The sequence below is a fragment of the Macrosteles quadrilineatus genome, unplaced genomic scaffold, assembly GCF_028750875.1.
Source record: "Macrosteles quadrilineatus isolate MER2022 unplaced genomic scaffold, UCM_ALF_1.0 Scaffold_1__1_contigs__length_201487025, whole genome shotgun sequence".
Taxonomy (NCBI): Eukaryota; Metazoa; Arthropoda; class Insecta; order Hemiptera; family Cicadellidae; genus Macrosteles; species Macrosteles quadrilineatus.
Genome location: NW_026542594.1, coordinates 20,629,046 through 20,656,541, shown reverse-complemented (window position 1 = coordinate 20,656,541; position 27,496 = coordinate 20,629,046). Strand labels below are relative to the sequence as shown.

The window sequence follows — 27,496 nt, the reverse complement described above, 5'->3', positions numbered from 1 at the left end:
TAGTATGTTTTCTGTGATTTTAGACAACAGAATGTCTTAACGTTTAAATACATGGATGGCTAAACTTATTTTATGAACGTGTAATATAGGCAATCCTACAGTTATCAGGGTATTGTATTGTTGTTTAGGTTATTGCCTGATCACGTTTCACTTATATAGTTATCCCAAGCCAAGATAAAATGTTTGGTTGATTGTTTGTACAGTTAAAACTCATTAGTTTAAGTGCATCGCTTCTGGCACTAAAGAGTTATACAGTAAGGAGAATTAATTGATGTTTGTTGACATAGTAAACAGACATGGTGTTATTGATTAATTTTATTCGGCACTTGCTGGAGTAACATAATATGAAATTGATTAAGCTAGAAGTGTTATGTTCTTTGCTAGTTTACGTTATGGAATTTAAATGATAACTTACCGTGTTTTACAACTTACTTAGTGACAGGTTGTTTTAACTTATGTAGGCCTGCAATGTTATTTTGTTTTTATTTATAGTTACTTGGATAAATTCTTCTCTAAACGTTGGTTAACTAAATATAAAAAGTATTGGAATAAAGTTTATTTTTAATTGTTAAATTATTGCTATAAGGAAAAATTATGAAACAACTAGGCTTATCTACACACACAACGCCCAGTGCACAACGGTTCAGTGCTATTGAACCTGGGGCTCGCAATAGCACACAATTTTTAATTGGACCGAACACATAGTTAATATTGCCAAAATACATACAGTGGTGTGTTGCCTAGTTGGCCTAGTCAGAATACTGCAAAATGTTGTCGAAAAAGGAGTGCCGTATTATAAAAAAAATTACCATGGCTGCTTTAAAAGCGTATTAAATTAAGAAATCGTTTTTGAGGTCACTGCGCCGAGGCTAATAGAATATTTTTACAAAAAAAGGATAATACGAATCTACAATAAAGAACACTTCATAGCTCACTGCAGAGCAATCTTCCAACAATTGAACATCCTAATATTTACTTCAGCGTTAGTTTTAGAATCGGCAGTGTTATTAAGAAGAAAATCGAAACATTTTGAAGTAGTCAGCAAATAAACTGATCTATCACCAGACAAGCAGAATATAGCCGTAGGCTACACCACAAATTAAATTCAACACTAATGAGAAACAGCGCCTACCACAATACTACTAAAATATACAATAAAGTAGGCCTGTCAGAAGGGATAAAAAATATAATGTTAAAACTTAAGCAGATTTAAGCTACAATTAAAGAAATATCTGATGCGAACACAATACAACCTGGAAGAACACTAGGAAGAATAAAGGGACGAGAAGCACAATACGCCAACCATGGTGCGAAGCACTCACTTAGTTCAAGTATAATCATTAGGCTATGGAAATTTAAACAAATCATGGTCTGAATGTTGATTGGGTCATTCTAACAGTACAGGATGGAGATGGTTTAGAATTGAACAGTAGAGTAGTATGTACTGTACGATCCCTGGACTTGAGAAAGTATATTTAAATTTTGATGTATAGATATCAGATTATAAAAGGGAAAAGTGCCGATACCCAACCACTAACTACTTATTTTTTATACGGTATACCACTAACTATAAATTATTTATAGTTACTGTTGTCTAACTGAACCTCCACCGCATTGTTTTTTAAATATATCAAATTGATCGATTAAATGGAAGGTAATTAAACTTACATGTAAAATGTTTGCGTAACAGAATTTGAGACGACGAGGTTTTGACTGGTTCCTCTAGCGGTATGCGTAAGCAGTGAACTCCGATAAAAAAAGTAAATTTGCCATTCATTCTATATTCATAGAGCCAGAACTCAGTTATTGGTAATTAATTTCAGCTTTAGCAATGACACTAACAAAGTGCAGTTTCAGTTAGTAAGGGTTGAATATTACCAGCTGGACATCGTCTTTCCTGCATTTCACATGAACATAAGACAAATTAATAAGTTAAATTGATTAAATAGTTCTATTACATGTACAAACGTAGTTTGAATTTATTGTTTCTAAACCAAATCGCTCCACCCAAGGCTTTCACGGCTCTGAAAGCAATCATAGTAATTTTTTAAGCTCTACAAAATGGTTCAGAGGGAAATTAAAATTTCGTAAATGTTTGCCAACGAAATGAGAAAACATAATTTTTGCCCAATCCACAAAACTCAGTTCCAATTGTCCGATCACGCTGGTTCGCAAACTCATTCGAAACGTAGGCCTAGGTTTATACGTTTGTACATAAACTAATGAAAATTGGATGATTTCTACGCTAGCTATCGTGCTAAAGAACACACACTCACATTATGAATTCAAACTGATTGTGTTTTTGGCCTCTGGGGACATTAAAACGAAAAAATCTACCCCGGTACCATGAGACCACGGTAATAGCTTATTCCCTGCGTGGGGGAATACGCTAATATTCAATGTGGTATACTAATATTTCATACTGTTTATGGAAAATTCGCCAAAAGAGCTAATAATCTCTTCCAAATAAGTTCTCCTAAAAAGTATTTTACTCTTTAGGTTTTGCTAGCATTTGTTTCCAGATTTTCAAGCTATAGATTATGACATAACAAAGATGATATGACTATAGTTTCGAAAGGATAACTATGTACAGCACCAACAATAGCTGTGTTTCGAGGGTGGTTCATTGCGAAAACACTTTCACCCCGGACTCGCGCTTTCAATTTCTACTACACACTTGCAGCAGAGACTCTTACTTATGGACGGGGAGATAGTTCTGGTTATTGGTAAGTAATTTGTTCTCTAATAAATTATTTGGGGAAAAAATCATCCGTTAGACTAAGCGCTTATGCATCTAGATCTCCATGCAACAAACGTATATTTTTTATACTCTGCATTATTAATCTTTTCTGTTTTACTGTACCTCAACAAATTTTCAGGTATGTTTTTAGAGCCTATTCAACTTACCTTTTAATTAATAATACCCTATTAATGTTTTTGTTATTTTCCAATAAAACACGACCTATTTTTTGTGTGACTAAAGTTGAATGGCAAATCTCAACAAAAGCAATTAATTGCATTAAAATATTTGATAAGGTTAACATATTTTTAAAGATTTAGGGCCTGTTACGGTTTTTATTTTTAAAAATGTTTTATTATTATTGATCATACACAGAATAGGCATGTAATGAAAAAATGTGAAGCCAAAAAACGTGGTGCAATCTATAGAGATGGTATACCAACTAATGACAATAATCTGTGTCAAGTGATAAATCAATCAACTGTTTGCTATGTTACTGCATTGATTTTAATTAATACTATAGAGCTCGTCCAGTGGTCGAAAACTACCAAAAATATGTAACGTCCAGACTTCTCTATTTTGACCCTACGATGTAAATAAAACATTTGATTGAAGTTCATTCAATTTGTTTTGATTTTCTCTTTATATTGCATTGTTATTTCGTCACCAGTACGGCAACCCATATGGTCCATGTTAATCTTTAAATATTTTTAATTCATTTTTTGTTTTATTTTTGAGCCTATGATAATTTACGAAGGGATTCTGCACATCTACATGAAAATATCATTCCAACAATACCTATGCGTAGATTTTCCCTGCAATACACGAGCTGAGAAAAAAAGGTCTTAAAGAAACATGCTTGCCTATTAATATATAGATTTAACCCAATACAATAGTACATTCTGGCGAGATGGTGCTGTACTTCATCTATTTTCTTGGCTTCAAATGTTTACATTAATTGGGGGGTTTTACTATAGCAACACAGCAATTTTTAAAGTAATATATGTATTTTTAGAGTGGATTTTAACTTAAGCAAAATATTCTAGTATACGGCTATCTAGGCTTCCGTGCCTTATACAAGTTAAAGTTAGATTACTAGTAGGTAGTGCGCAAAAAATACCCCGCCGCAGCAAACCTGCTCCAAAAGCGAATTTCCATTAGTCTGATTGGTTTTTTTTTAAAGAAAACTGTTTTTTGTAAAATTTTAATAGGCCTATGGACCATACCGTAGTTTAAATGAATAAACTAACCAAATTTTATCAAAATATATCCATAAACAAGCAAACTAAAACGGTTGACTTTTTCTACAAGAACAACATAGGAATTTTGAATGTAGCATACAGTCTAGGAATTTTCTCCGTCACTTTGAATTTACAACAACGTTGCAATATACAAAAATGATTTTTTAAAGTTATCGAAATAGCAGCAATAATAATTGAACATCTCATGTAACAAAAAATTGAAATCCCGATTGTTTTAAAGATAATTTAAATTCTAAAACGCCTTGTTTCTATTACCCGATCTTGCTAGTTTGCAAACTTAATCTAGTTTATCCCAGCCCTACAAGTTTATGCCAAACTTTATCAAAATTGCTCGAGTTGTCGTGTTCACGCACGCACGCACACCAACTCGCACACGCACGCTCACTATAACTATATACACATTTGAACGAATAGTGTTTTTTAACTCTTAAGAGATATCTAAATGAAAATGTAAATCGGTCCTGCATCTAGGTCCTACCATGCCACCAATGGTATTAGCTTCTTCCCTATACGGGGAATCCGCTAAAAGAGCGTTGGCTTATGTTTACGTAAAATCATAGATGAACAAATAAATCCTACTGAAACAATCACGTATCTCAAAATAAAGTCTGACATAAAATATTTATCAACAAAAAATAGAAAACATAATAATCTATTACCCTACTTAAATCTTGTAAATACTCGTATACTTGAGCTCGTTGGCGTAGCTGTAGACAATTAGAGCACAGAACAAAAAGAATATGGCGTTTATAACACATAACACTAAAGCTGCGATAAAACTGACCCCGATGTCGTAACCCGTGTATTCATCTCCCCCGTACAATAATTCTCCCTCTTCCGTGTCCTCAGGGCTCTTGGTAGTATGGTTATCGTCGTCACCATTGGATTGGTGGTTACCTGGTCGTTGGATTGGTTCACCTGACGATGTTGTATTAGAATCTATTGTCAATGTTGCATTCTCAGTAGATTTTGTTGTTGTATTTGTAGATGAACTGCCATCATCTTCTCGACGTTTGCGTAAATATTTGGATTCTTCTGCGTCAAACTCTCCATCCTTGTTTGGGAAATTGTCGTCTCGACGACGTCTGTGATATTCTGACGCTTCTAATTCTTCGATTGGTTGATCAAGATGTTTGTTGCTGAGCCTGTGGTTGAACATTCGGTATTCGAGTTCGGTTTGCTCCTCTTGATCTCCGTGAGTTCCAACTCCCCCGCGTTGTCTGTATGACAATGACGCACACCACAAAGTTTCTGGGCATCGATCACTTACACACACCATGTCAGTGAGAGACTTCTGGTTAGAAAAAGAAATAATAGACCCCACTAGAAACAAAATGATTAATAGAACCAAAAGTAGCAACGCCATCATACATATACTTCTTTTTTCCTTGTAAGCTGCTGATATCATGACGACTCCGACGATCAGGAGAACCAGCACGAACACTAGCACGAATATCAGACTGGTGGGGAATAAGGGCATAACGTGGAAGTTCTTTATGAGAATCACAATCGCGATTTGAATCAACGCTGCTGCCAGAATCACTACTCCAGCCTGGAGGCTGAGAGACCCGCAGAAAGATTTAAAAACAGCCATAACGAATAATTTAGATTTAAAATGTCATTTCGAATAGGTAAACTTGTGTTTGTAAATTGATTGTGTTTAAAACAGCTGATTAAAACCTTACATCACAGAGCTTATGGATACATTCTTTTGATCCAGATGTGATTTTCCATGTTATAATCTTTTATCAATTGATTCATTTAAAATATAAAAATCCTTCCTGGCTCCAAAACGATAAATCAAAATTTACCATTGAAAACAATTTTTAATATAGAGCCTACAAAGTAGTCATCAAGCCAATCTGGACTTGTGGAGTCAAACTGAGGGTAACATCGAGTATTTCAAACCTAATTTATCCTTTGTCGATTTCAGTCTTAGAGAATTTCCCTATAAGGAAGTAGCTCTCATGGGTCTCGTATTAAGACCCGGGTCCAATCATTTTTTTAATTTTGATGTACCAAAAGGCCAAAAACACCATCCGTTCAAACGTATATATAGATTAATACATATATGTGTGTGTCCGTGAAAGCGATTACTTGAATAATGTTTTTCCGATTTTGGTCAAATTTGGTTTAAAGGTGTAAAATGGGATAAACTTAAATGAGTTCGCGAACCAGCATGGTCGGACCATGGGAACGGGGTTTTACAGGAGGTTTTATGGGGTAAAAGTTGGTCTTTCTTATTTTTGACCCTAAAAAAACAAATATTTTTCAATTTCTCTCTAGACCATTTTAAAGAGATTAATACCCCCACCGCAGCAAACCTGCAGACTAAGAGAATTTACATTTAACTGAATGGATTTTCAATTATAAATCTACTTAAATATCATCAGGTTTAACAAGTACCTAGGTTTGCTGCTACAGGGAGGGTAATATAGTTTGTTTTTAGCAAAATAATAAAAAGCTTACAGGTTTCATCAAAATACATCCATAAAAAAGCAAACTACAACAGTTTTAACTTATTCTCCATAAGAATAACATGGGAATTTTGAATTTAAACCTTTTTCTCCGATATTCTCCGATATTAATAACCATAAATACCCCCGCCGCAGCAAACCTGCCGTCTAAGCGAATTTCCATTTGGCTGAATTGATTTTCAATTGATCTATTTAAATAACATTAGGTTTAACGAGTACCTAGGTATGCTGCTACAAAGGAAACTAATAAAGTGTGTTTTTAGTAAAATATTGATAGCTTACTATAAAATAAATAAATTTGCCAAGTTTGATTAAAATATATCCATAAACAAGCAAACTACAACATTTGGCAATATTCTCCATAAGAATAACATGGGAATTTTAAATTTACCATTTTTTTAGTTTTCTCCGTAACCAATAACCGTACAAAAACACTTTGATATACTGAATTGTTTGTTTTTTAAGCTCTTTAAGAAGGTTTAGAGAAAAATTGGGAAATTTTGTGTTTTGAGGGTCAAAAGTGAGAAAACCCAATTTTTACCCCATAAAACCCCCCATAAAACCCTGTTCCCATGGTCCGATCATGCTGGATCGCGAACTCATTCAAGGTTATCCCGCCTTACACCTTCAAACCAAATTTCATCAAAATCGGATAAAAATTACTCAAGTTATCGTGTTCACGGACACACACACATATATATATATATATATATATATATGAATATATATATATATATATATATACATATATAAAAATTTGAACGAATGGAGTTTTTGGCCTCTGGGGACATCAAAATGAAAAAGTAAATCGGTCCCGGGCCTAAGTCTTACCATGAGACCTACGGTAATAGCTACTTCCCTATAGGGAAATTCGCTAAAAGACACTTCATTATACTAAATTATTTTTTAAGCTCTTTAAAATGGTTTAAAGATAAATTAGGACATTTTGTTTTTGAGGGTTAAAAATGAGAAACCCCTATTTTTACCCCCATTAAACCACCCATAAACCCCCATTCCTATGGTCCGATCGCGAATGAGCCATGCGAATACTTATGGAGTTAAACGGGGCAAAGCCCGCGGGTACAGCTAGTATATATATATATATATATATATATGAATTTGAACGGATGGTGTTTTTGGCCTCTAGGGACCTCAAAACGAAAAGGTAAATCGGTCCCGGGTCCAGGTCTTACCATGAGTACTACGTTAATAGCTTATTCCCTATTTGGGAAATTCGCTAAAACTAGGTGAAACCCGTCGAAATCGACGGTTACTTTCAAGGCTTGCGCTAATTCATCTAACTGCGATAAATTGAATGAAATTATACATACTTTGAGCATTTAGCATTGTTTAAAGATTAATAAGTGTACAGACAATAATGATATTAATTGCTTTAGTTACCTATGGGGGGATTAACTATGGTTAATCATTCAATGAATAAAATATTTCCTATACTGTACGTCGTCGGAGTTATTAGTATGTTATCTGGCATCTCTTCCTTTGGAAGAACCTTTAAATACTGTAGTATTAAAATCGTATTGGTGGATCTTTTGTAGTTAAACACTTCCGTGATTTCATCAGTGTAATGCAGATTATATCTATGATTTTATTTGGAAAAAAAATCTGTTTGTTGGGAAGACAGGTTCTAACTTCAAAAGGAAGAATATCCGTTACAGTGTAAGTTTGATTTTTCCTTCGTCACGTCGCGTCAGTTCATATCGTACTTCTGTGCCAATAAGCACAGTTTAGAGAAATTGGTTGTGATGTGGGGTTACTGTTTAAGCTGGAATTCCTTGACATGGGGGATGTCAGTTAGTTGTCTCAGCCTTATATATTACATAAAGTTGTCAATATAATCTCTCTACGGAATGTTAGGTGTAGTGGAATATACTTGAAGGCTATTATTCTACTTGTTGGCTATTATTCTTGAACTGTTAGGGGCGTCCTCATTTAGGGCCGTGCGGCTTCATTGGCAACAAAATGCAAATGACATAGAATTGTTGCATTTCCAAAAAGCAAAAAATAATGTAAATTGGCTATTACGTAAATATTGACGTTTACATGCATTGTTAATCAACGTGTATCTTATAAAGGATGATGTGATCTAGTTTAAAAGGAATATGACCTTTCTGCCATGACAGTAGCTGCTTAAATAGTATTTACTCATTGGGCCATTTTTTACAGCCAAAATGTAGTGTTATTTTCAATAATGTTATGTTACCAACCCAGTGTGCCACGGTCCGTAATATAGGCCACTGCAAATAATTTGTCAAGATAGGTACCAATTTAGGCAAGGTTTCTGTGTTTGGATGTTATTGGACACGGTAAGAGCACAATAAAATTCTTCTGCAGATGAATTTTCTGTTGGAGAAATATAAGCCGAATTATAAATGTCACAATCCGAGTTTGAGCGTTTTGTAACTATATGGGTAAGTTACATAGATTTCTGTAAGTGCTTCTCAATACACTTTAAGAATATATATTTTAGAGATAAATTAAATGGTTTTTGTTGCTGAGTAGCGCTAGTAAACATGCACAGCCCTTTTCGTTAGTCTAATAACATTCAAAGGCTCTCTAAGAGTTCAAGTTCTTATTTTTATACATATCTATATTACGTTTTCACTAAGCTGAATGAATACATCGAAGTAACATCTCTGAAAAGTCTGCAGTACATTGCAGTTTTCCAGCTTAATGATTTTCTAAATCATTCTCATATTTCTACATAAATATTGTAAAATGTTTTATCCAGTTGCTGTAAACTACCGTATGAATTTAACGAAATATGGACACGGCTCAAATAGTCACCGTGCCCTTCTGCACTTGTATTATTTTGTATTGTATTACACAATCGAATATTTTTCCATTGATTGAGAACATGTATGACAATAATCTCATGAACCTATGAAGATCCGTCTAGAATAATATGATAAAATATAGGGAAAAGGTGTGAAAAAGGCAGACACCAACCCGTAAAATAGATATAAGATAGTTCAATAATAAATAATTGTAAGAGTTACTGTGATAAAAGGATTTTCCACTGATTTCGTAATGGAACGTTATATTGCAAAACATGACATAATAAAGAAGAAAATCAATTTAAAAATCAGAAAATAGCATTGAAAATACTGGACAATTCAGTAACTTCCAATAAATGTGTTTTTTTTTATACTATTAAACTTACCGCTATAAAATACACATCAAACGAAAAAGCAACTCAAAGAGTTTATGCCTTCCAAAGACACATCATTTAATAATGATCCAACAGAACTGTAGATTTAATTGTACAAAGTTATAAAATAATCTCCAACTTTTTTTACCACTAGAAATTTGGAGGTTACTTGACGTTTTTGCAAATAACTTTTAAATGGTGAGGAAATCGACCAAAGTGGAAGGTATTATTCCGAAAGAGAATAAAATTTCCTACAATCTACTACGCATATGTTGAAAATACTCAATAAATGTAGCCTAAATTTGGCTTAAAATAAAAAAGTGTGAAATTTAATGTTTGCTATGATTATTGTCTACAGTTGAAGACGGGGATTTTCAATTTTTATTCATTTTGAGAAAATTTTTGGTACCCATCTTGAGTATTTTCAAAAAATGCATAATAGTAGATTGTAGGAAATTTTATTCTCTTTCGTAATAATACCTTCCACTTTGGTCGATTTCCTCACCATTTAAAAGTTATTTGCAAAAACGTCAAGTAACCTCCAAATTTCTAGTGGTAAAAACAGTTGTAGATTACTTTTTAACTTTGTACAATTAAATCTACAGTTCTGTTGGATCGATATTGTTAAATGATGTGTCTTTGGAAGGCATAAACTCTTTGAGGTGCTTTTTCGTTTGATGTGTATTTTATAGCGGTAAGTTTAATAGTATAAAAATTATAAAGCATTAAAAATGGGTCCATCATTTAGAATAACCCTGTACAATTTTAAAATTAACAGCTGTTTCATTAAAAAGTTATATCCACATGGCCAAAATGTAAACAAATCTGTGGAGGGATCTTTAAAGGCTTCTGGGGTAGAGCCCAAAGATAATTTACTTCGTTTTTCTTTTAATAACTCATCTACAACAGACCAAGACCTTTCTTTGGACACCTCTACCAAGTTTCTACGCCCAGCCGTTCTCTCAAATTAGTGGAGACAAAGTTTCTAATTAAATATTTAGATTTCCCCCATGTCAATCTTATGAGAGAAACTCTAACTTTGATGGAAGATCCTGCCCAAACTAATAAATATATCCAATGGTCCCCGCCGCAGCAAACCTGCAGACTAAGCGAATTTCCATTTGACTGATTGGATTTACACTGAAATGTCTACTTAAAAATATAACATTTATTCCCGATTTAAATAGAATTAGTTTAACAAGTACTTAGGTTTGCTGCATCAGGGAGGGTAAAACTGTTTTTTTTTTGTAAAATGTTAATAGTTAGTAAGAAATAAAAACATTTTCCAAATTTGATCAAAATATGTTCATAAACAAGCAAACTACAACAGTTTACTCATTCTCCATAAGAATAACATGGGAATTTTAAATTTAAAATTTTTTGGAATTTTCTCCGTAACCATTAGGCGCATAATAACGCTTCAATATACTAAATTATTTGTTTTTTGAAGCTCTACAAAATGGTTTGGAAATAAATTGCTAAATTTTATGTTTTTTGGGTCAAAAATGGGAAAAACCTATTTTTACCCCATAAAACCCCCGTAAACACCCGTTCCCATGGTCCGATCATGCTGGATCGCGAACTCGTTCGAATAAACGTAGGTTTACACGTTTGTACCAAATTTCATCAAAATCGGATCATTTTTGCTCGAGTTATCGTGCTGACGGACACACACACATATATATATAATATATAAAATTCTCGTGTCACAGTGTTTGTCTGCAAACTCCTCCGGAACGACTTCACCGATCGTTATGAAATTTGGTGTGTAAATTCTGTAGGTATGCGAATCGGACGTAAACTATTTCCCGTTTCGAAATTCTTAAAAGGGCTCCGCCCCAGTGGCTCTGGAGTTTCCCATGTTAACCTTATGAGAAATAGAATTAATGAATCTTAACAGCTGTTTCAATTAAACAAGTTGGTTCTGTTCTATGATGTTCAATAGCATTAAAGTTACAAGGATTACCAACAGGGTAAGGGTGTGTAATAATAGTGCTGAAAACTTGGTAGAGGTGTCCAAAGAAAGGTATTGGTCTGTAGATGAGTTATCAAAAGAAAAACTGAGCAAAATCCCTTAGGACTCTGCCCTAGAAGCCTTTAAAGATTCCTCCACAGAGTTGTATACATTTTGGCCATGTAAATAATACTTTTTCATTAAACAGCTGTTCATTTTTAAATTGTATTTCAAACAACACACATTTATTGGAAGTTACTGAATTCTACCAAAATAAGTATTTTGCAATGTTATTTTCTTATTTTAAAATTCATTTCCTTCTTTACCATGCCATGTTTTGCAATGTAACGTTCCATTACGAAATCAGTGCAAAATCCTTTTATCACAGCAATTCTTAAATCATTTCTTATTGAACTATCTTATATCTATTGTACTTGATGATGTCTGCCTTTTTCACCACTTTTGCCTACATTTTATCATATTATTCTACACATGTCAAATATTTATGTAGAAATATCTGCTCTTGTCGTGTCTAATAAAATCCAAACATAGAAACCTTGCCTAAAATGGTACCTATCTTGACAAATTATTTGCACCTGCCTATATTACGGACTTTGGCGCACTGGGTTGGTAACATTATTGAAAATAACACAACATTTTGGCTGTAAGATATATGGTACAGAGAGAAAATACTATTTATGCAGCTACAGTCATGACAGAAAGGTCATATTCCTTTTAAACTAGATCACATAATCGTTTATAAGATACGTTGATTAACAATATGTAAACGCCAATGTATACGTAACAGCCAATTTACAGAATTTTTTGTTTTTGGAAATGTCCCATTGCTATGTCATTTGCATTATTTGTTGCCAATAAAGTCGAAAGGCCGTATGAACTAGGAGGCCCCTAACAGTTCAAGAATAAAATCCAACTTCACTTCAAGTATTACACTACACCTATCATTCCGTAGAGAGATTATATTGACAACTTTATGTTATTGATAAGGCTGAGACAACTAACTGACATCCCCCATGTCAAGAAATTCCAGCTTTAACAGTAACCCCAAAATAAATTTCTCAAAAGTAAGCTAGAGGGTTCATTCGTTGGCACTGTACGATATGAACTGACACGGCGTGACGAAGGAAAAATCAAACTTACACTGTAACGGATATACCTCCCTTTGAAATTGGAATATGTCTTCCCAAAAAAATGTTTCTTTTCAAATAAAATCATATTACACTGATGAAATCACGGAAGTGTTTAACTACAAAAGATCCACCAATACGAGTTTAATACTATTTAAAGGTTCTCTTCCAAAGGAAGAGATACCAGATAACATACTAATAACTCCGATGACGTACGGTATGGGGAATATTTTATTCATTGAATGGTCAACCAAATTTGGCAACTAACGCAATTAATATCATTATTGTTTTTACACTTATTATTCTTTAAACAATGCTAAATGCTCAAAATATGTAGCCTATAAATAGTTGAATTAACGTAAGCCTTGAAAGTAACCGTCGATTTCGACGGGTTTCACCTAATATAGATAAACTTGTGCAGTTGAAACGGCTGACAAAATTCTTTAATTCCTTTAAATATGAATACTCATAAGGTTAACATTTTTGAGTTAAGAATATGTCTACAGTATATGTTAATCGGGAATGTCAGCTATCATCATACCAAATTTCAACCTTGTCGGTTTAGTATTTTTTGCGTTTACTTGTCACATACATCCATCCTCCATCCATCCATCTATCCATCCATACATCCATGCATCCATACATCCATTCATCCAAACTTCCTATAATATTACCTATAATATAGATAGATGCTAATTGCAGTTATGGGAGAGGACATGGTTTAAGACAATTTGGTCTTTTAATTTATACGGTATCCTATAATGTAGCACACATCTACCATAGCCCTAATGTTCTACCACTGCACCTAAGAAAAAAGTAAAGTTCTCTTGTGTACCACAACTTTTTGTTGCTAGTTGGTTCAAATTAGCTGTCATAAATGCAAAAAACATAATAGTGCTGCACCCTGTTGGTAAGTCTTATAACTTTTGAATGCTATTTAATATCATAGAACAAACTTGTGCAGTTGAAACGGCTGACAAAATTCTTTAATTCCTTTAAATATGAATACTCATAAGGTTAACATAAGAAACTCCAAAGCCATTGGGGCGGAGCCCGAAAGGATTTTTGAGTTAAGAATATGTCTACAGTATATGTTAATCGGGAATGTCAGCTATCATCATACCAAATTTCAACCTTGTCGGTTTAGTATTTTTTGCGTTTACTTGTCACATACATCCATCCTCCATCCATCCATCTATCCATCCATACATCCATGCATCCATACATCCATTCATCCAAACTTCCTATAATATTACCTATAATATTAGTAGGATAAGTAAACTGTTGTAATATTGTTTGTTTATGGATATATTTTTATCAAACCTGGCAAATTTATTTAGTTTATACTAAGCTAATAATATTTTCCTAAAATTCACACTTCAGTACCCTCCCTGTTGCAGCAAACCTAGGTACTCGTTAAACCTAATGTTATTGAATTAGATTTAATTGAAAATTAAGTCACACAAATGGAAATTTGCTTAAGCTGCAGGTTTGCTGCGGCGGGGGTATTATGGAATTGTAATTGATGTAGACAGAAGACTTTGTGGTAGTAAATGATTAACCCTAATTTATATAAGATACTAAATAAATCAATCCCGTTGGTCACAATTAGTAGCGCCGGTCGCTTGTTATTTGACTGGCTATACTGCAACCAGCGCTAATACCCGTGCTTTGCAACGGGGTCAGTATGCAAAAGAGACGATGGTTCTTTAAAAATGCCAAATGGTTTCACTCCTACCATTTAATTTAGAAACAAAATTTAACTGTATTACTTAACTTGATAATAATACGTTTTTGTTAACTCATGCTGTGATTACTTATTTAGGCTACCAACCATACGAAACCAATGATAGATTTTAAGGTATAATAAAAGAATGTGTTTAATGGTTTGCACTGTAAACGAAAAGCTATCACAATAGTTCCAAACCTGTCAATAGGGTAATTTTCTAACATATTTTAGTGAAATTATAATCAGGCGAATGGAAATTCACTCAGTCCATCACAGCACTAACAACACATACTAATAGACAATTGACAAAACATTTTCTGCATTTGGTTTGCTGCGGCAGGGGGATTATACTTAAAAAAAAATAAATAAAAAAATAAACCTCATGAAACTCAGGATAAGGGCCTAGGTTGATACGGCAATGATTATTCAAATATTAGAACAGACTCAGTATAATAGCTCATAAACATAAACAAATGAAGTAACTTAAAGAATCCTATACTAATGAAATTACATTAACATATGGTTTTACAGTCCCATTTAAGTAATGTTAAAAAATGTTTACATTCGGGCTAGTGACATCGTTATTTTAAATTTTTAATCCTTACCCACTCTGTTCTAATATCCGTGCAGTATTTAATATGTTTGAACCAGCTGTGTGAAATTGTGAAATCAAAATTCATTTGACAGTTAGTTCTGCTTGTTTACATTTTTAAACTTTGTAGGTTTGTTCTTTGTTACCATGAATACCATCAATCAATATATTTACTTTTAAATCTCTCACCTCAAATTTTTGAAAGCCCACTGGGCAGAGCCCTAGGTCAATATCGAAGCGGGAATAGTTCTATATGTATCCTCGGAACTGTAGCTCCATTTGTGTGCAATTTGAGCCCAGTCAATTCAGTAGTTGTTGAGTTTATCTCATACAAACACACAGACAGACACGCAGATACCACCTCTTCTTTATAATAGTATGTAATATGTATAAATAAATAAATATATATATATATAAATTAGGAAACAGTTGGTTGAACATAGCAATATACACATACAAACCATAGACTAATCAACACAAGGGGAGTAGCTTTTATCTATATACAAACTAGCTGTTACCAACTGGCTTCTCCACGTTTGACTTCATTTTTGTACAATATTTATTTCTGGTTCAATATTACATTATTCACAGAAGTTTTAACAAAAAAAAAAAAATAAATAAATAACATAAATAAGATAGTGGGTTTGCTCAAACTTGAGACACCCTGTAACATAGTAAATTTAGATGCAGGTCACATGTTCAATTTTCTTTAGGCTTCGTCGAACAAGAAGTCTTGGGGAAGCCTTCGGCGCAATCTTCATTTTTTATGGTTTCGCCAAGATTGAATGCCAGTGCTCCAGGAACATTGTGTAGAGAATTTAGAAATTTGAAGGCTGATTTTTCAATGAAGGTCGAGTCAGACTTTCATTTATTCCAAAACCTTCATTATAAAGACTTATATATACAGACTTCCATTATTTATAGTATTCCTAGCTCTTCGTGTATGTGGTTGTTTCTAGGTGTGTAGATTTGCAAACTGACCTTACATTTTTGAAGTCCCTTGAGCTCTGCCCCAGTGGCTTTTAAAGTTACCATGTTATCCTGATGAAGAACATATTTGATTACATTATGATCAGCTGGATTATTTAATTGCTGTTAATATTTTAGTTTAAATTAAGAAAACAAGTACTTCAAAACTGATTTGGTTTAAATTAAATATTTAGGCTACTAGATTTGACTATTACAATAATTAATACTAGGTATTTGAATTTATGTTGGTGTAAATGTTACAATGGAAATGCGAGAAAGCCTGGAAAAGTTGATATACTAAAAAGAAAACTGAATTAACATTGTTACTGTGCTGCATTTCTTGAGCAATCATTGAGCCGATTTGCAAACTATGGACACAGGAATGTCATAGAACACCACCAAGTAGAAGAAATATAAATAATGTGTTTTTTTAGAATTTATAATCGTTATTATGGACAACCTAATGCGGCTATGAGTGGGAAACATTTGTAGAAAACAATTAAAAACAAAATCAGTTTTTAAAAAGAGATAACTCATTGATTGAAAGATGTATCACACACAAAAAAAATAGTTATTTAATAATATTTAGTTAATTATAAACCCCACCTGAATATTAGTTTCTAAACAAATTAATTTAGATCATTAATCAGTTCTTAGTTAAATGATTGTCATAGACAAATATTTTATTCCAATATTTGATTTTCTTCAAATATGTTCTTGCCTTATGCATTCGTCTTTTCTTTAGCTGATGCTGATGGCATTACTTAAACAAATATTATTATCAGATAACAGTTAACACCCACTCAAGAATGTATTCAAGTTTTTAAAGCCGTTGGCAATTCGTTATGGAATCGGAATCAAAATAGTTTGTTGTCGAAATTGGAAACTCATTTATGCGTAGATCTAATCTTGGCCTATATTGTTCTTGACATCCTATTTCATTACTGGTATCACTAAATCTTTATTTGAAATTTTGTTTTTAGAAACAGATTTTATGATTGATGACACGGTGACACCAGTTCGCAGGAAAATCTTATGCTAGTATATAATAAAATAAATCGAAGGTTATAAAATTCACTTTGGACTATGGATAACTCATATCACAATGGATATTGGGAATAAATGACTAACATGTGACATCCTAAGATATATATTTTTTACCCCTTAAATTTAAAATAATGTGTTAAATTAATTTTTAATAATTGATGTTGCTGCCAATTTACAATATTTGAATTCTGTAATCTACATCTAATTTGTCATCATTAGTTTGATTTTCGTTTATGAGTTTTTGATCATTTTAGTTGCTATTATAAATGACCTTGTACATTGAAGGGGATGAATATAATCTTTATGGACAGCTTTAGTTAGATTAAACTTTAGCTTTACTAAGCTAAACAAACAATTCTAAAATTTTAACTTGAGAAAGTTAATTGTTTAATATGGGCATAACAGGAGTTTTGACATAAAAATGTATTCACTTAAACAAAGTCCATAGGCTAATATTAATTCTGATGTAGAAAACTTAGCTCACAACAGTATCGATGAATTCAGAATCCCAATTCCAGTAGTTCTGTGGATATATTTCCCTGAGATGTTTTGCCGATTGTGTGCAGGAGGCAGTGGGTTTCTGGGACAACACATTGTCCGGGAGTTGCAGGAGCGAGACCCACGGGTGACGGAGATCAGGGTGTTGGATCTTCTCCCATACAACAACAGACTGGGTAATGTTAGAACATGGTACTAATGCATAAGTTTGTTATTGAGTGCGAACATATTACACTATGTGATTCATACAGTACATGCAAATCCTCTTTTATTCTGATGGTAATTCCTAGAATCTGTGTGCGACTGGGTCCCTCCATCTTTGACTACTCCTTCACTGCCTCTTAAGTCACCATCTCATTCATTCATCTCTCAACCATCCACCTCCTTTTAGTTTTCTTCTCAGATCTTCTTTCCTTCTATCACCATAAACTCCTTCTTCCTAAGAAACCTTTCTTCCTAAACTCTTTTCCCGAGACCCAGCTGTCAATTTCCCTTTGATAGCTGGCTTTCAATATACTCATATTGCATTCACATTTAAGTTAAAATATGGCCAGGTTACACCGGAACAGTTGAATATAAATTGTTTGAAGTTTTGATCATAATATCTAGTGTACTCTAAATACCTGCCTACTTTGCATAAAGTCTCACCGGACAACTTTCTTGCGTTATATTCTACTTTAACTTCTTTACAACAAATGTTGATATTGTGATACAAAGTATAATTTTCCGATTTCCATAGAGGATTTAATAGGCCAACCATTCATTCTAAAATACTAGGCCCTAAAAACGTGATGCATGATTTTTACTTTATAGTACATTGGCTTGGTATTGTATCATCATCTATACTATTACAGATCAACAGTATCCAACTTAAACCCGGGGAATGGAAATGTTGCATATTTGCATATATTTCAACATAATCTATGATCAACAACTTACGAACAACACTGATGCTTTTAGAAACTAATTGGCCCAAATAGAAAGCAAGTTTGATATAACTAATTGCATACATGACGATCAATCTGTCAATAAATCGACTGTGACAGTTGACAGTTCTAGCTTCTCTGCTCTGATATGATTTGATCCTCTCCGCACAGGTCATGAGATCAAAAAGCCCATAGTGAGCATCGTAGGCGACATCACAGCTCCGGACAGCTGCAAGAACGCATTCCGAGATGTAGACTGTGTTATCCACTGCGCTGCCTTGGTCACATATGATTATCCCTCTGACTTACGAAGGCTGCAGAATATAAACGTACAAGGTAAGGGGGTTTTTTTTACAGCATCATTTATTTCTGGTTCAATGTAGACATTATACACAGAAATGTTAACAAAATTAATAAGAAATTAACTATAATAACATCGTTGGTTCGCCCAAACCTGAGTCACCCTGTAACATAATTAATTTAGAGAATAATTTAATCTTCTTTAGGCTTCATTCCTCCAATAGATCTTGAGGGAGCCTTCGACGTAGCCTCCTGTTCTCAGTTGCTTCACCAAGATGAAAAGTTAATGCACCAGGAACATCGTTTAAAGATTTTAGAAATTTTGAGGTGGTTTTTTCAATAAAGGCCGAGATAGACTCCACTCCTAGTTCTTCATGTATATGCCTGTTTCTAACAAACCAGGGAGCATTCGCCGCTATTCTTAGAATTTTGTTTTGAATCACTTGAATTTTGAAGAGTTTGTTTTTTGATATAGCTAATCCCCAGATAGGAGATGCATATGTAATCAAGGGCCGAATTATTGATTTATAGATTAGAACTGTACAAGCTGGCTTCAGAGTAGATTTCCTATTGATTAAAGGGAAAAGCTTTGCAAGGCGTGCATAACCTTGGGACAGTTTTTGATTAACGTGGTAGTTCCAATTCAGTTTTTTGTCCAGCCATACTCCAAGATATTTTATGGCCTGGTCATCAGGGTTCCAAGGTAGAAAGTTACCATATATTTGAATTTCATGTGGCAATGTATGTTTTTTCAAGGAGAATATTTTGGTTTCACATTTTGTTGAATTTAGGCAAAATTTCCACTTGTAGAACCAATCAATGAGAAGATCCACAGAGTATTGCAGGGAATACGTGGCCTCGTGGATGTCGGAATGTTGGCACAGGATAGCAGTGTCGTCGGCGTAGAGAGCTAATGAGGCGTCTTCTGGAAGAGGGATGTCTGCCATGTATAGATTGAATAATACAGGGCCCAAAATTGAACCTTGTGGAACTCCTGCATTGACTCGTCGTACAGATGATTTGGAAGAACTTATTTTAACAGAGAAGGTCCTGTGACAGAGAAACGATTTTACAATATTGGTTAAATATTTTGGAAATCCAAAATTAATCAATTTAAAGACAAGACCGTCATGCCATACCTTGTCAAATGTCTGAGATATGTCAAGAAATGCCGTTACTGTGTGCTGTTTCCTCTCAAACCCGTTGACTATCGTTTCATATATTTGTAAGATTTGATGTGTGGGCGAATGTTTTGGCCGAAATCCAAATTGATGAGCAGGAATTATATTTGCAGCATCCATCTAACAGACAATTCGTTTCAAGATGATTTTTTCAAAAACTTTAGAAAGTGTAGAAAGTAAGCTGATTGGACGGTAACTCGATGGAGAAGACTTCGGTTTATTGGGTTTATGAATAACTGATATTTCCGCATGCTTCCAAATAGAAGGGAAGTAAGATTTAGACAAACATGCATTAATAATTGATGTGAAATATGAAAAGCCCTTATTGGTGAGATTTCGCAAAATAATATTAGGAATGAGGTCATGGCCAGGTGATTTACTGAGTGGAAGTTTTTTAATTACTGCTTTAATTTCAGGTTGGCGTGCAAACTTTATTGGTAGTTCAGCAGATAAAAATTGTCCATTCAAAGTCTCTTTCACCATCTCATCGTCACCATAATCAGCAAGATCAGTGGGTTGAAATGTACTTTCATAAAAATCTGCCAACAGTTCACACTTCTGTGAATCACTCTCACAGATTAGGTTGTCTTTTTTCAACGTAGGTATGACCGAAGGAGTACTTAAAAGACGTTTAGTTGCTTTCCACATATTTGGGTCACTCGGATGAATATCAGAAACATACTTCTTATAATACTTCTTATAACAACTTAAGGTAAGGGTTGCTCTTTGCTGTCCAGACGAGGACAGCATTATTGGGTGGAGGTAACAAAATGGTTAGTTCAAATTTCGCTCTTACAGCAAGTATTTAGTAATCAGGTTCACGATACAGTATAGATACTTTATTTAATATAAATAAATAATAATAAAATAAAATATAAATGAGTGTATAGTTCTGTTAACAAGTTGTTGTGTTGACATTAACAAAATGTATTTACTTAAATTGACATAATCATGTGATTTGTTTATTCATAGAGAGAGGAATGTAGGAGATAACGTTCTGCATTTAGAACTTGTAATATATCTCAGCAGGCAAAGAATAAAAATGTAACGTCAGATTATCTGTCTTGTAACCGATTTTAAATGGTAAATTCTGGTAAATTTTAAATAGAAAATTGTTAATAAGCCAATCTTTTTCCACAGAACACCCTTTGCCAGAATTGTATCACTCTATTTTGCTCAATCGGACAGCTGATCGGGGGATATCTAAATCTTTATTTTTACTACAATGTAGAGGCATCTTAACATAAAATCATAAATTTTTTATGATCCGTCCGATTTTTGTGAAATATAGTCCTATTACTATGACCTGCGTTAACAATTACAATGCGTTTTATATGGGGAAATAATGTTATTTTTTGATAACTCAAAAACTAAAAGAGATATGGGTGTGGTTTAAATTCGAAAGTTGCTTGGAATAGCAAGACCTATAAAATGATTTGCTGTTTGACATATAATGCTCTTTGAATTTCTAGAGATTTGGCGTTGTAAATATTTTCAAAAACAAATTTGTTTGACATTTGTTGTTTTGTTATTTAGTTTGATAATATTATGATATCGGATACCAGAATAAAGATTAGCTCATAAGGAATGTGATAATATTAATCAGGGTAAAAATATCTGCAAATTGAAAAAATACAGGTTATTCCGTAAAAATCAAACTTTTTCAAAAAAGTGACCACCATTTTAAAACTGCTAAAGATCATTTACTCCTGTTTTTACCAAAATGTTTCTTTTTTAACGGGCTTTGAAATCATCTATAATATGATAGCCTATATTTTTATTTGATATTTCCGAGATTTGAACTAGTGACACCTATAGTTTTTGAACACAATGTATTAAAGAACATTAATCATATTTTTACGTTATTCATTGGGATTGATTTAGTGAAAATAATTGTATTTCGCCATTGTATAATGAACCAACGGTTTGTCTGAAATCAATTAATTTGGTACACCTGTAGATGTTGTAACAGCATTTTAGATCATTCAGGAGTGTTTTTATTGCTATATAAGTAGGTCTTGAATGTTATATAATATTCCTCCCACAAATTGTATAATTGGCATTGTATTTTGACACGGGTATCGCTGCTAGTCTGTTTAAACCCTTGTCAATGATAGACAATTTTCATTTTTGTTTATCTAATAGGCGTAAAATTCAACATAAACTAACTTTGTAGTTACTTGTTGAACTATGGATCAAGAAACGTGAACTCGTACTGAATACTTGTACATAAGTACATAATTAAAAGACTAAAACTGACATTGTGCTTAAGGTATTTAATTGAAGGCGTTATGTTTTTTTTAATGACACAATAGTACTATAACTGGTGTATCAAGAATAATTTACAACAAACTATGTATTATTTGAAAAGTATAAAACACAGAAATAAATAAGGAAATTCACGTGAAAGTTCAAGAACGTAAAATTTAAAATGTACAAATGAGCAAAGCTCACGTAAATAATAACATTCTATAAGATTAACTTAGACAACGCTTTGAGAGCGAGACGAGTGATCGCAGCGAACGAGCTCCAACCTAAAGGTGAGTGAGCGTAGCGAACGAGCTCCAACCTAAAGGTGAGTGAGCGTAGCGAACGAACTTCAACCAGGACGTTATTGAGCCATGCGAACGAGATCATCTTGAAAATTAAGAAGTTAAACAGGGCAAAGCCCGCGGGTTACAGCTAGTTTAATCTAAAATGTATCAAAGATCATTTATTCAAAAACTATGTCAATGATTATAGAAATAAAAAAAGATGTTCTAAAAGCGTTGCTGTATCAACTCAGGCTCTGCTTTCGATCTTAAGTGTTATGAAAATAATGTTATTGATATATTTTCATGGAAACAGTAAGAAAATTACAATGTATAGATATTTTGTATGCATTTGGAGGCTAATTTAAATAAATTTGAACTGCTTAACATGTGTTAGATTAACCTAACATAACTTGCACATCACATTTTTTTTTTTTTATATGTATATTTAGGTTTTTTTTTAACAGCATTTATTTCTGGTTCAATGTAGACATTATACACAGAAGTGTTAACAAAATTAAAAAGAAATTAACTATAATAACATCGTGGGTTCGCCCAAACCTGAGTCACCCTGTAACATAATTAATTTAGAGAATAATTTAATCGTCTTTAGGCTTCATTCATCCAATAGATCTTGAGGGAGCCTTCGACGTAGCCTCCTGTTCTCAGTTGCTTCACCAAGATGAAAAGTTAATGCACCAGGAACATCGTTTAAAGATTTTAGAAATTTTGAGGTGGTTTTTTCAATAAAGGCCGAGATAGACTCCACTCCTAGTTCTTCATGTATATGCCTGTTTCTAACAAACCAGGGAGCATTCACCGCTATTCTTAGAATTTTGTTTTGAATCACTTGAATTTTGAAGAGTTTGTTTTTTGATATAGCTAATCCCCAGATAGGAGATGCAAATGTAATCAAAGGCCGAATTATTGATTTGTAGATTAGAACTGTACAAGCTGGCTTCAGAGTAGATTTCCTATTGATTAAAGGGAAAAGCTTTGCAAGGCGTGCATAACCTTGGGACAGTTTTTGATTAACGTGGTAGTTCCAATTCAGTTTTTTGTCCAGCCATACTCCAAGATATTTTATGGCCTGGTCATCAGGGTTCCAAGGTAGAAAGTTACCATATATTTGAATTTCATGTGGCAATGTATGTTTTTTCAAGGAAAATATTTTTGTCTCACATTTAGTTGAATTTAGGCAAAATTTCCACTTGTAGAACCAATCAATGAGAAGATCCACAGAGTATTGCAGGGAATACGTGGCCTCGTGGATGTCGGAATGTTGGCACAGGATAGCAGTGTCGTCGGCGTAGAGAGCTAATGAGGCGTCTTCTGGAAGAGGGATGTCTGCCATGTATAGATTGAATAATACAGGGCCCAAAATTGAACCTTGTGGAACTCCTGCATTGACTCGTCGTACAGATGATTTGGAAGAACTAATTTTAACAGAGAAGGTCCTGTGACAGAGAAACGATTTTACAATACTGGTTAAATATTTTGGAAATCGGAAATTAATCAATTTAAAGACAAGACCGTCATGCCATACCTTATAAAATGCCTGAGATATGTCAAGAAATGCCGTTACTGTGTGCTGTTTCCTCTCAAACCCTTTGACTATCGTTTCATATATTCGTAGGATTTGATGTATGGGCGAATGTTTTGGCCGAAATCCAAATTGATGAGCAGGAATTATATTTGCAGCATCCATGTAACAGGCAATTCGTTTCAAGATGATTTTTTCAAAGACTTTAGAAAGCGTAGAAAGTAAGCTGATTGGACGGTAACTCGATGGAGAAGACTTCGGTTTATTGGGTTTATGAATAACTGATATTTCCGCATGCTTCCAAATAGAAGGGAAGTAAGATTTAGACAAACATGCATTAATAATTGATGTGAAATATGAAAAGCCTTTGTTGGTGAGATTTCGCAAAATAATATTAGGAATAAGGTCATGGCCAGGTGATTTACGGAGTGGAAGTTTTTTAATTACTGCTTTAATTTCAGATTGGCATGCAAACTTTATTGGTAGTTCAGCAGATAAAAATTGTCCATTCAAAGTTTCTTTCACCATCTCATCGTCACCATAATCAGCAAGATCAGTGGGTTGAAATGTAGTTTCATAAAAATCTGCCAACAGTTCACACTTCTGTGAATCAGTCTCACAGATTAGGTTGTCTTTTTTCAACGTAGGTATGATCGAAGGAGTACTTAAAAGACGTTTAGTTGCTTTCCACATATTTGGGTCACTCGGATGAATATCAGAAACATACTTCTTATAGTTGTCTATTCTAAATTCCTCGAGTTCTGTTTTCACTCGTCTTCCCAGTTCGTTGAGTTGCCTTTTAAAGTGTGGTAGATGGTATCGCTGCCAAAGTCGTCTAACTTTATGTTTTTCTCTAATCAGACGCATTATTCTCATCGGAGGATGATAGTAGTCGTTATTTGGCGTGGATCGTGAGGGATTTAAGATAGCTTTCCTGGCACAAGTTTTCAATGATTCGGTAAATATTTTTACAGAGTTTTCTATTTCGATGCAAGACGATAATTTAGGCATACCTTCTAAACATTTATCCAATTCTGCACTGAAAATTTCCCAATTTATCTTTCCATTAATTAATCGTTGAGGTGGACAACTAAATTGAGGTTGCGTGAAGAAGGTTACTATAACGGGAGAATGGTCAGAGTCCAGCTCGGGTAAAACATTTTGAATGATTGGAGCTGTAAAGTTTTTGTGCAAAACCAAATCTAGTATATCTGGTTGATAATTAGGTTGCCATGGGAAATGTGGTGGTTCTTGTGGCGCATCAATCATTACGTTTGAGTTATTTGTAAGTCGTAACAAACGGTTTCCATTTGGGTTTGTGGTTCTGCAACCCCATATCTGATGTTTACAATTTAGGTCCCCCATAACAACAGTCGAACAATTTTCTGCAAATAGCACCTGCAAGTCATTATTGTGTAGCCGTTTGTTCGGGGGTTTGTAGACAGAAATTAAGCGAAAGTCTGCACCATGACTTAAATTAATTTTTACACCAACAGCTTCTACCGAAGATAAACGAGGTAAAAATATATTATGATGGTCCAAAGTTCTTCGCACAAAGATTGCAACGCCACCTGAAGCTATTGGATTAGGCCTATATTTCCTGTATATAGAATACCCATTAATTTTGAAATTTTCCACATTGGTCAGGTGTGTCTCAGTAATGCATGCAATATCGATGCTATGTCTAACCATAAACGCGATAAAAGTAGCACGTTTATCTCTAAGCCCATTGGCATTCCAGTTAAGGAGGGTTAAATTGTTAATTTGAAAATAATTGACCTGATCCATTTGAGAGAATAGAGCTTATCACATTACTTATTATCTTTTTGAGAGTAGGAATGAACGATTTCACCACATCTAGGATTATTTGTTCAAAGTTTTGAAACACAGACGTATCAGGAGCATCATCATGTTGTTCTTGTGAGAATGAATTATTAATATTGCGGCGGCTCGTAGCAGCAACTTTAGCAAATGAAACTCGTGATGTGGAAGGTTCCTGAGGCGAAAAGTTTGTATGAATCTCAGGAAAATGAGTAGCAGAATTCAAATCAGGGGGAGAAGGAGTATTTTCTTTTTTCTCAGTAGCGTTTTGATGGCGATTGCGAGGACTACCCCGATTGTGATTGGTTATTTTCTGGTATACTTGACAGCCTCTGTAGTTAGCTGTGTGGCTTTCGCCACAATTAACACATTGAGGAGCTGTAGTTTTTTGTTTAGGACATTCAGAGTAGTGATGTTGACCAGTGCACCGCACGCACCTTGGGTCCAACTTACAAAAGTTCTTCGTGTGCCCATAGCGTTGACATCGAGTGCATTGGGGAATTTGCCTAGATTTTCTTTTCATTTCGACACTTACAACTGCAAAACATATTGTGGTTAAATTAAAGATAGCTTTGCTGTTGTCGTTGTTTTCTAAGTCTACTGCACAAAGAGGGAGTGGAAGTTTGTTTTTGTTGAGTAACCTAGTGACTCTAATGACAGGATAGTTTTGATCTGTTAGCTCAGTTTTAATTTAATTCTCAGATAATGATGTAGGGACGTTCCTGACAATCACTTCTAGTTTTTTGTCATGTAGGGGTTGAAAAGTATGATATTTAATGTTAGAAGAATCATAAAAGGCTGTCAAATTTCTAAAGTCATCTATATTAGACAAGTTCACTTTAAGGGACTGCCCTCGAACTTGAGTCGAAAAAGTTGCCTTTACCATATTTCGGACATCTTTTATTATTTCTTGGTGGTTGTTTACGTTGTGCAAAAATATAGGAGGGATTTTTAACTTTGGGTCATTTACTTGGTTTTCCAAAGTAGAATCATCCATCTCGCGTGATTGATCCACGCCATTGCCATTACCATTAGAACTATAAGAATGTTCAGATAGAATTTGATATTTACTAGTGTACATGTTGCTCAAATTCGAGCAATTGCAAAGTATTACAGGAGTTATTTCAAAACGAATAACAGTCATATTTACAATGAATTTAAAAGATTCAACTCAAAGATTACCGGTGTGTAATTCAGATCATGTTTATCTTCATTATTAATAAACCTCCTTCTCAAAATGCCTCGCTGTACAGGCAACACAGGTCATTGATAGAGGGCCAATTTTGAACGAAAAGTTGTTTTGGGGTAGTGTTAGGCCAGGCGCACGCAGGCGATTTTGAGTTGCGCAACAGTTGCCCGACTAATCGGGGGACTGTTGCACAACTCTCTCGGAGACTCTGAAGTCTAGCGACAGTTGAGCTGGAGTGCGCACACAGGCAACTTTTTAGTCGCGGATCTAGTCTTGAGACGTGTTGGAAATACATTCATTACAGCGTTCCGAATGGATTTCAATGATACAGCCGTAGTATGTGCTTTGTTGCTGAAGTTTCGCGCGCGAAAGAAAAAGAGAAGATACTGGGTTCATCCCATATATAGTGAGCGACTTGTG

The 27,496-nt window shown here is 34.2% G+C and overlaps 1 protein-coding gene across 1 annotated transcript in view; it reads left to right on the top strand.

Moving 5' to 3' along the window:
- Positions 1 to 8,904: 8,904 nt before the first annotated feature.
- Positions 8,905 to 27,496, top strand: part of LOC128995074 (3 beta-hydroxysteroid dehydrogenase type 7) — a 96,946-nt gene continuing 78,354 nt past the window's right edge. The window contains exons 1-3 of the mRNA XM_054419962.1: positions 8,905 to 8,908; positions 17,654 to 17,761; positions 18,683 to 18,847. Of these exons, the coding sequence (XP_054275937.1) occupies positions 8,905 to 8,908; positions 17,654 to 17,761; positions 18,683 to 18,847 (277 nt within the window). The remainder of the gene's footprint in view (positions 8,909 to 17,653; positions 17,762 to 18,682; positions 18,848 to 27,496) is intronic.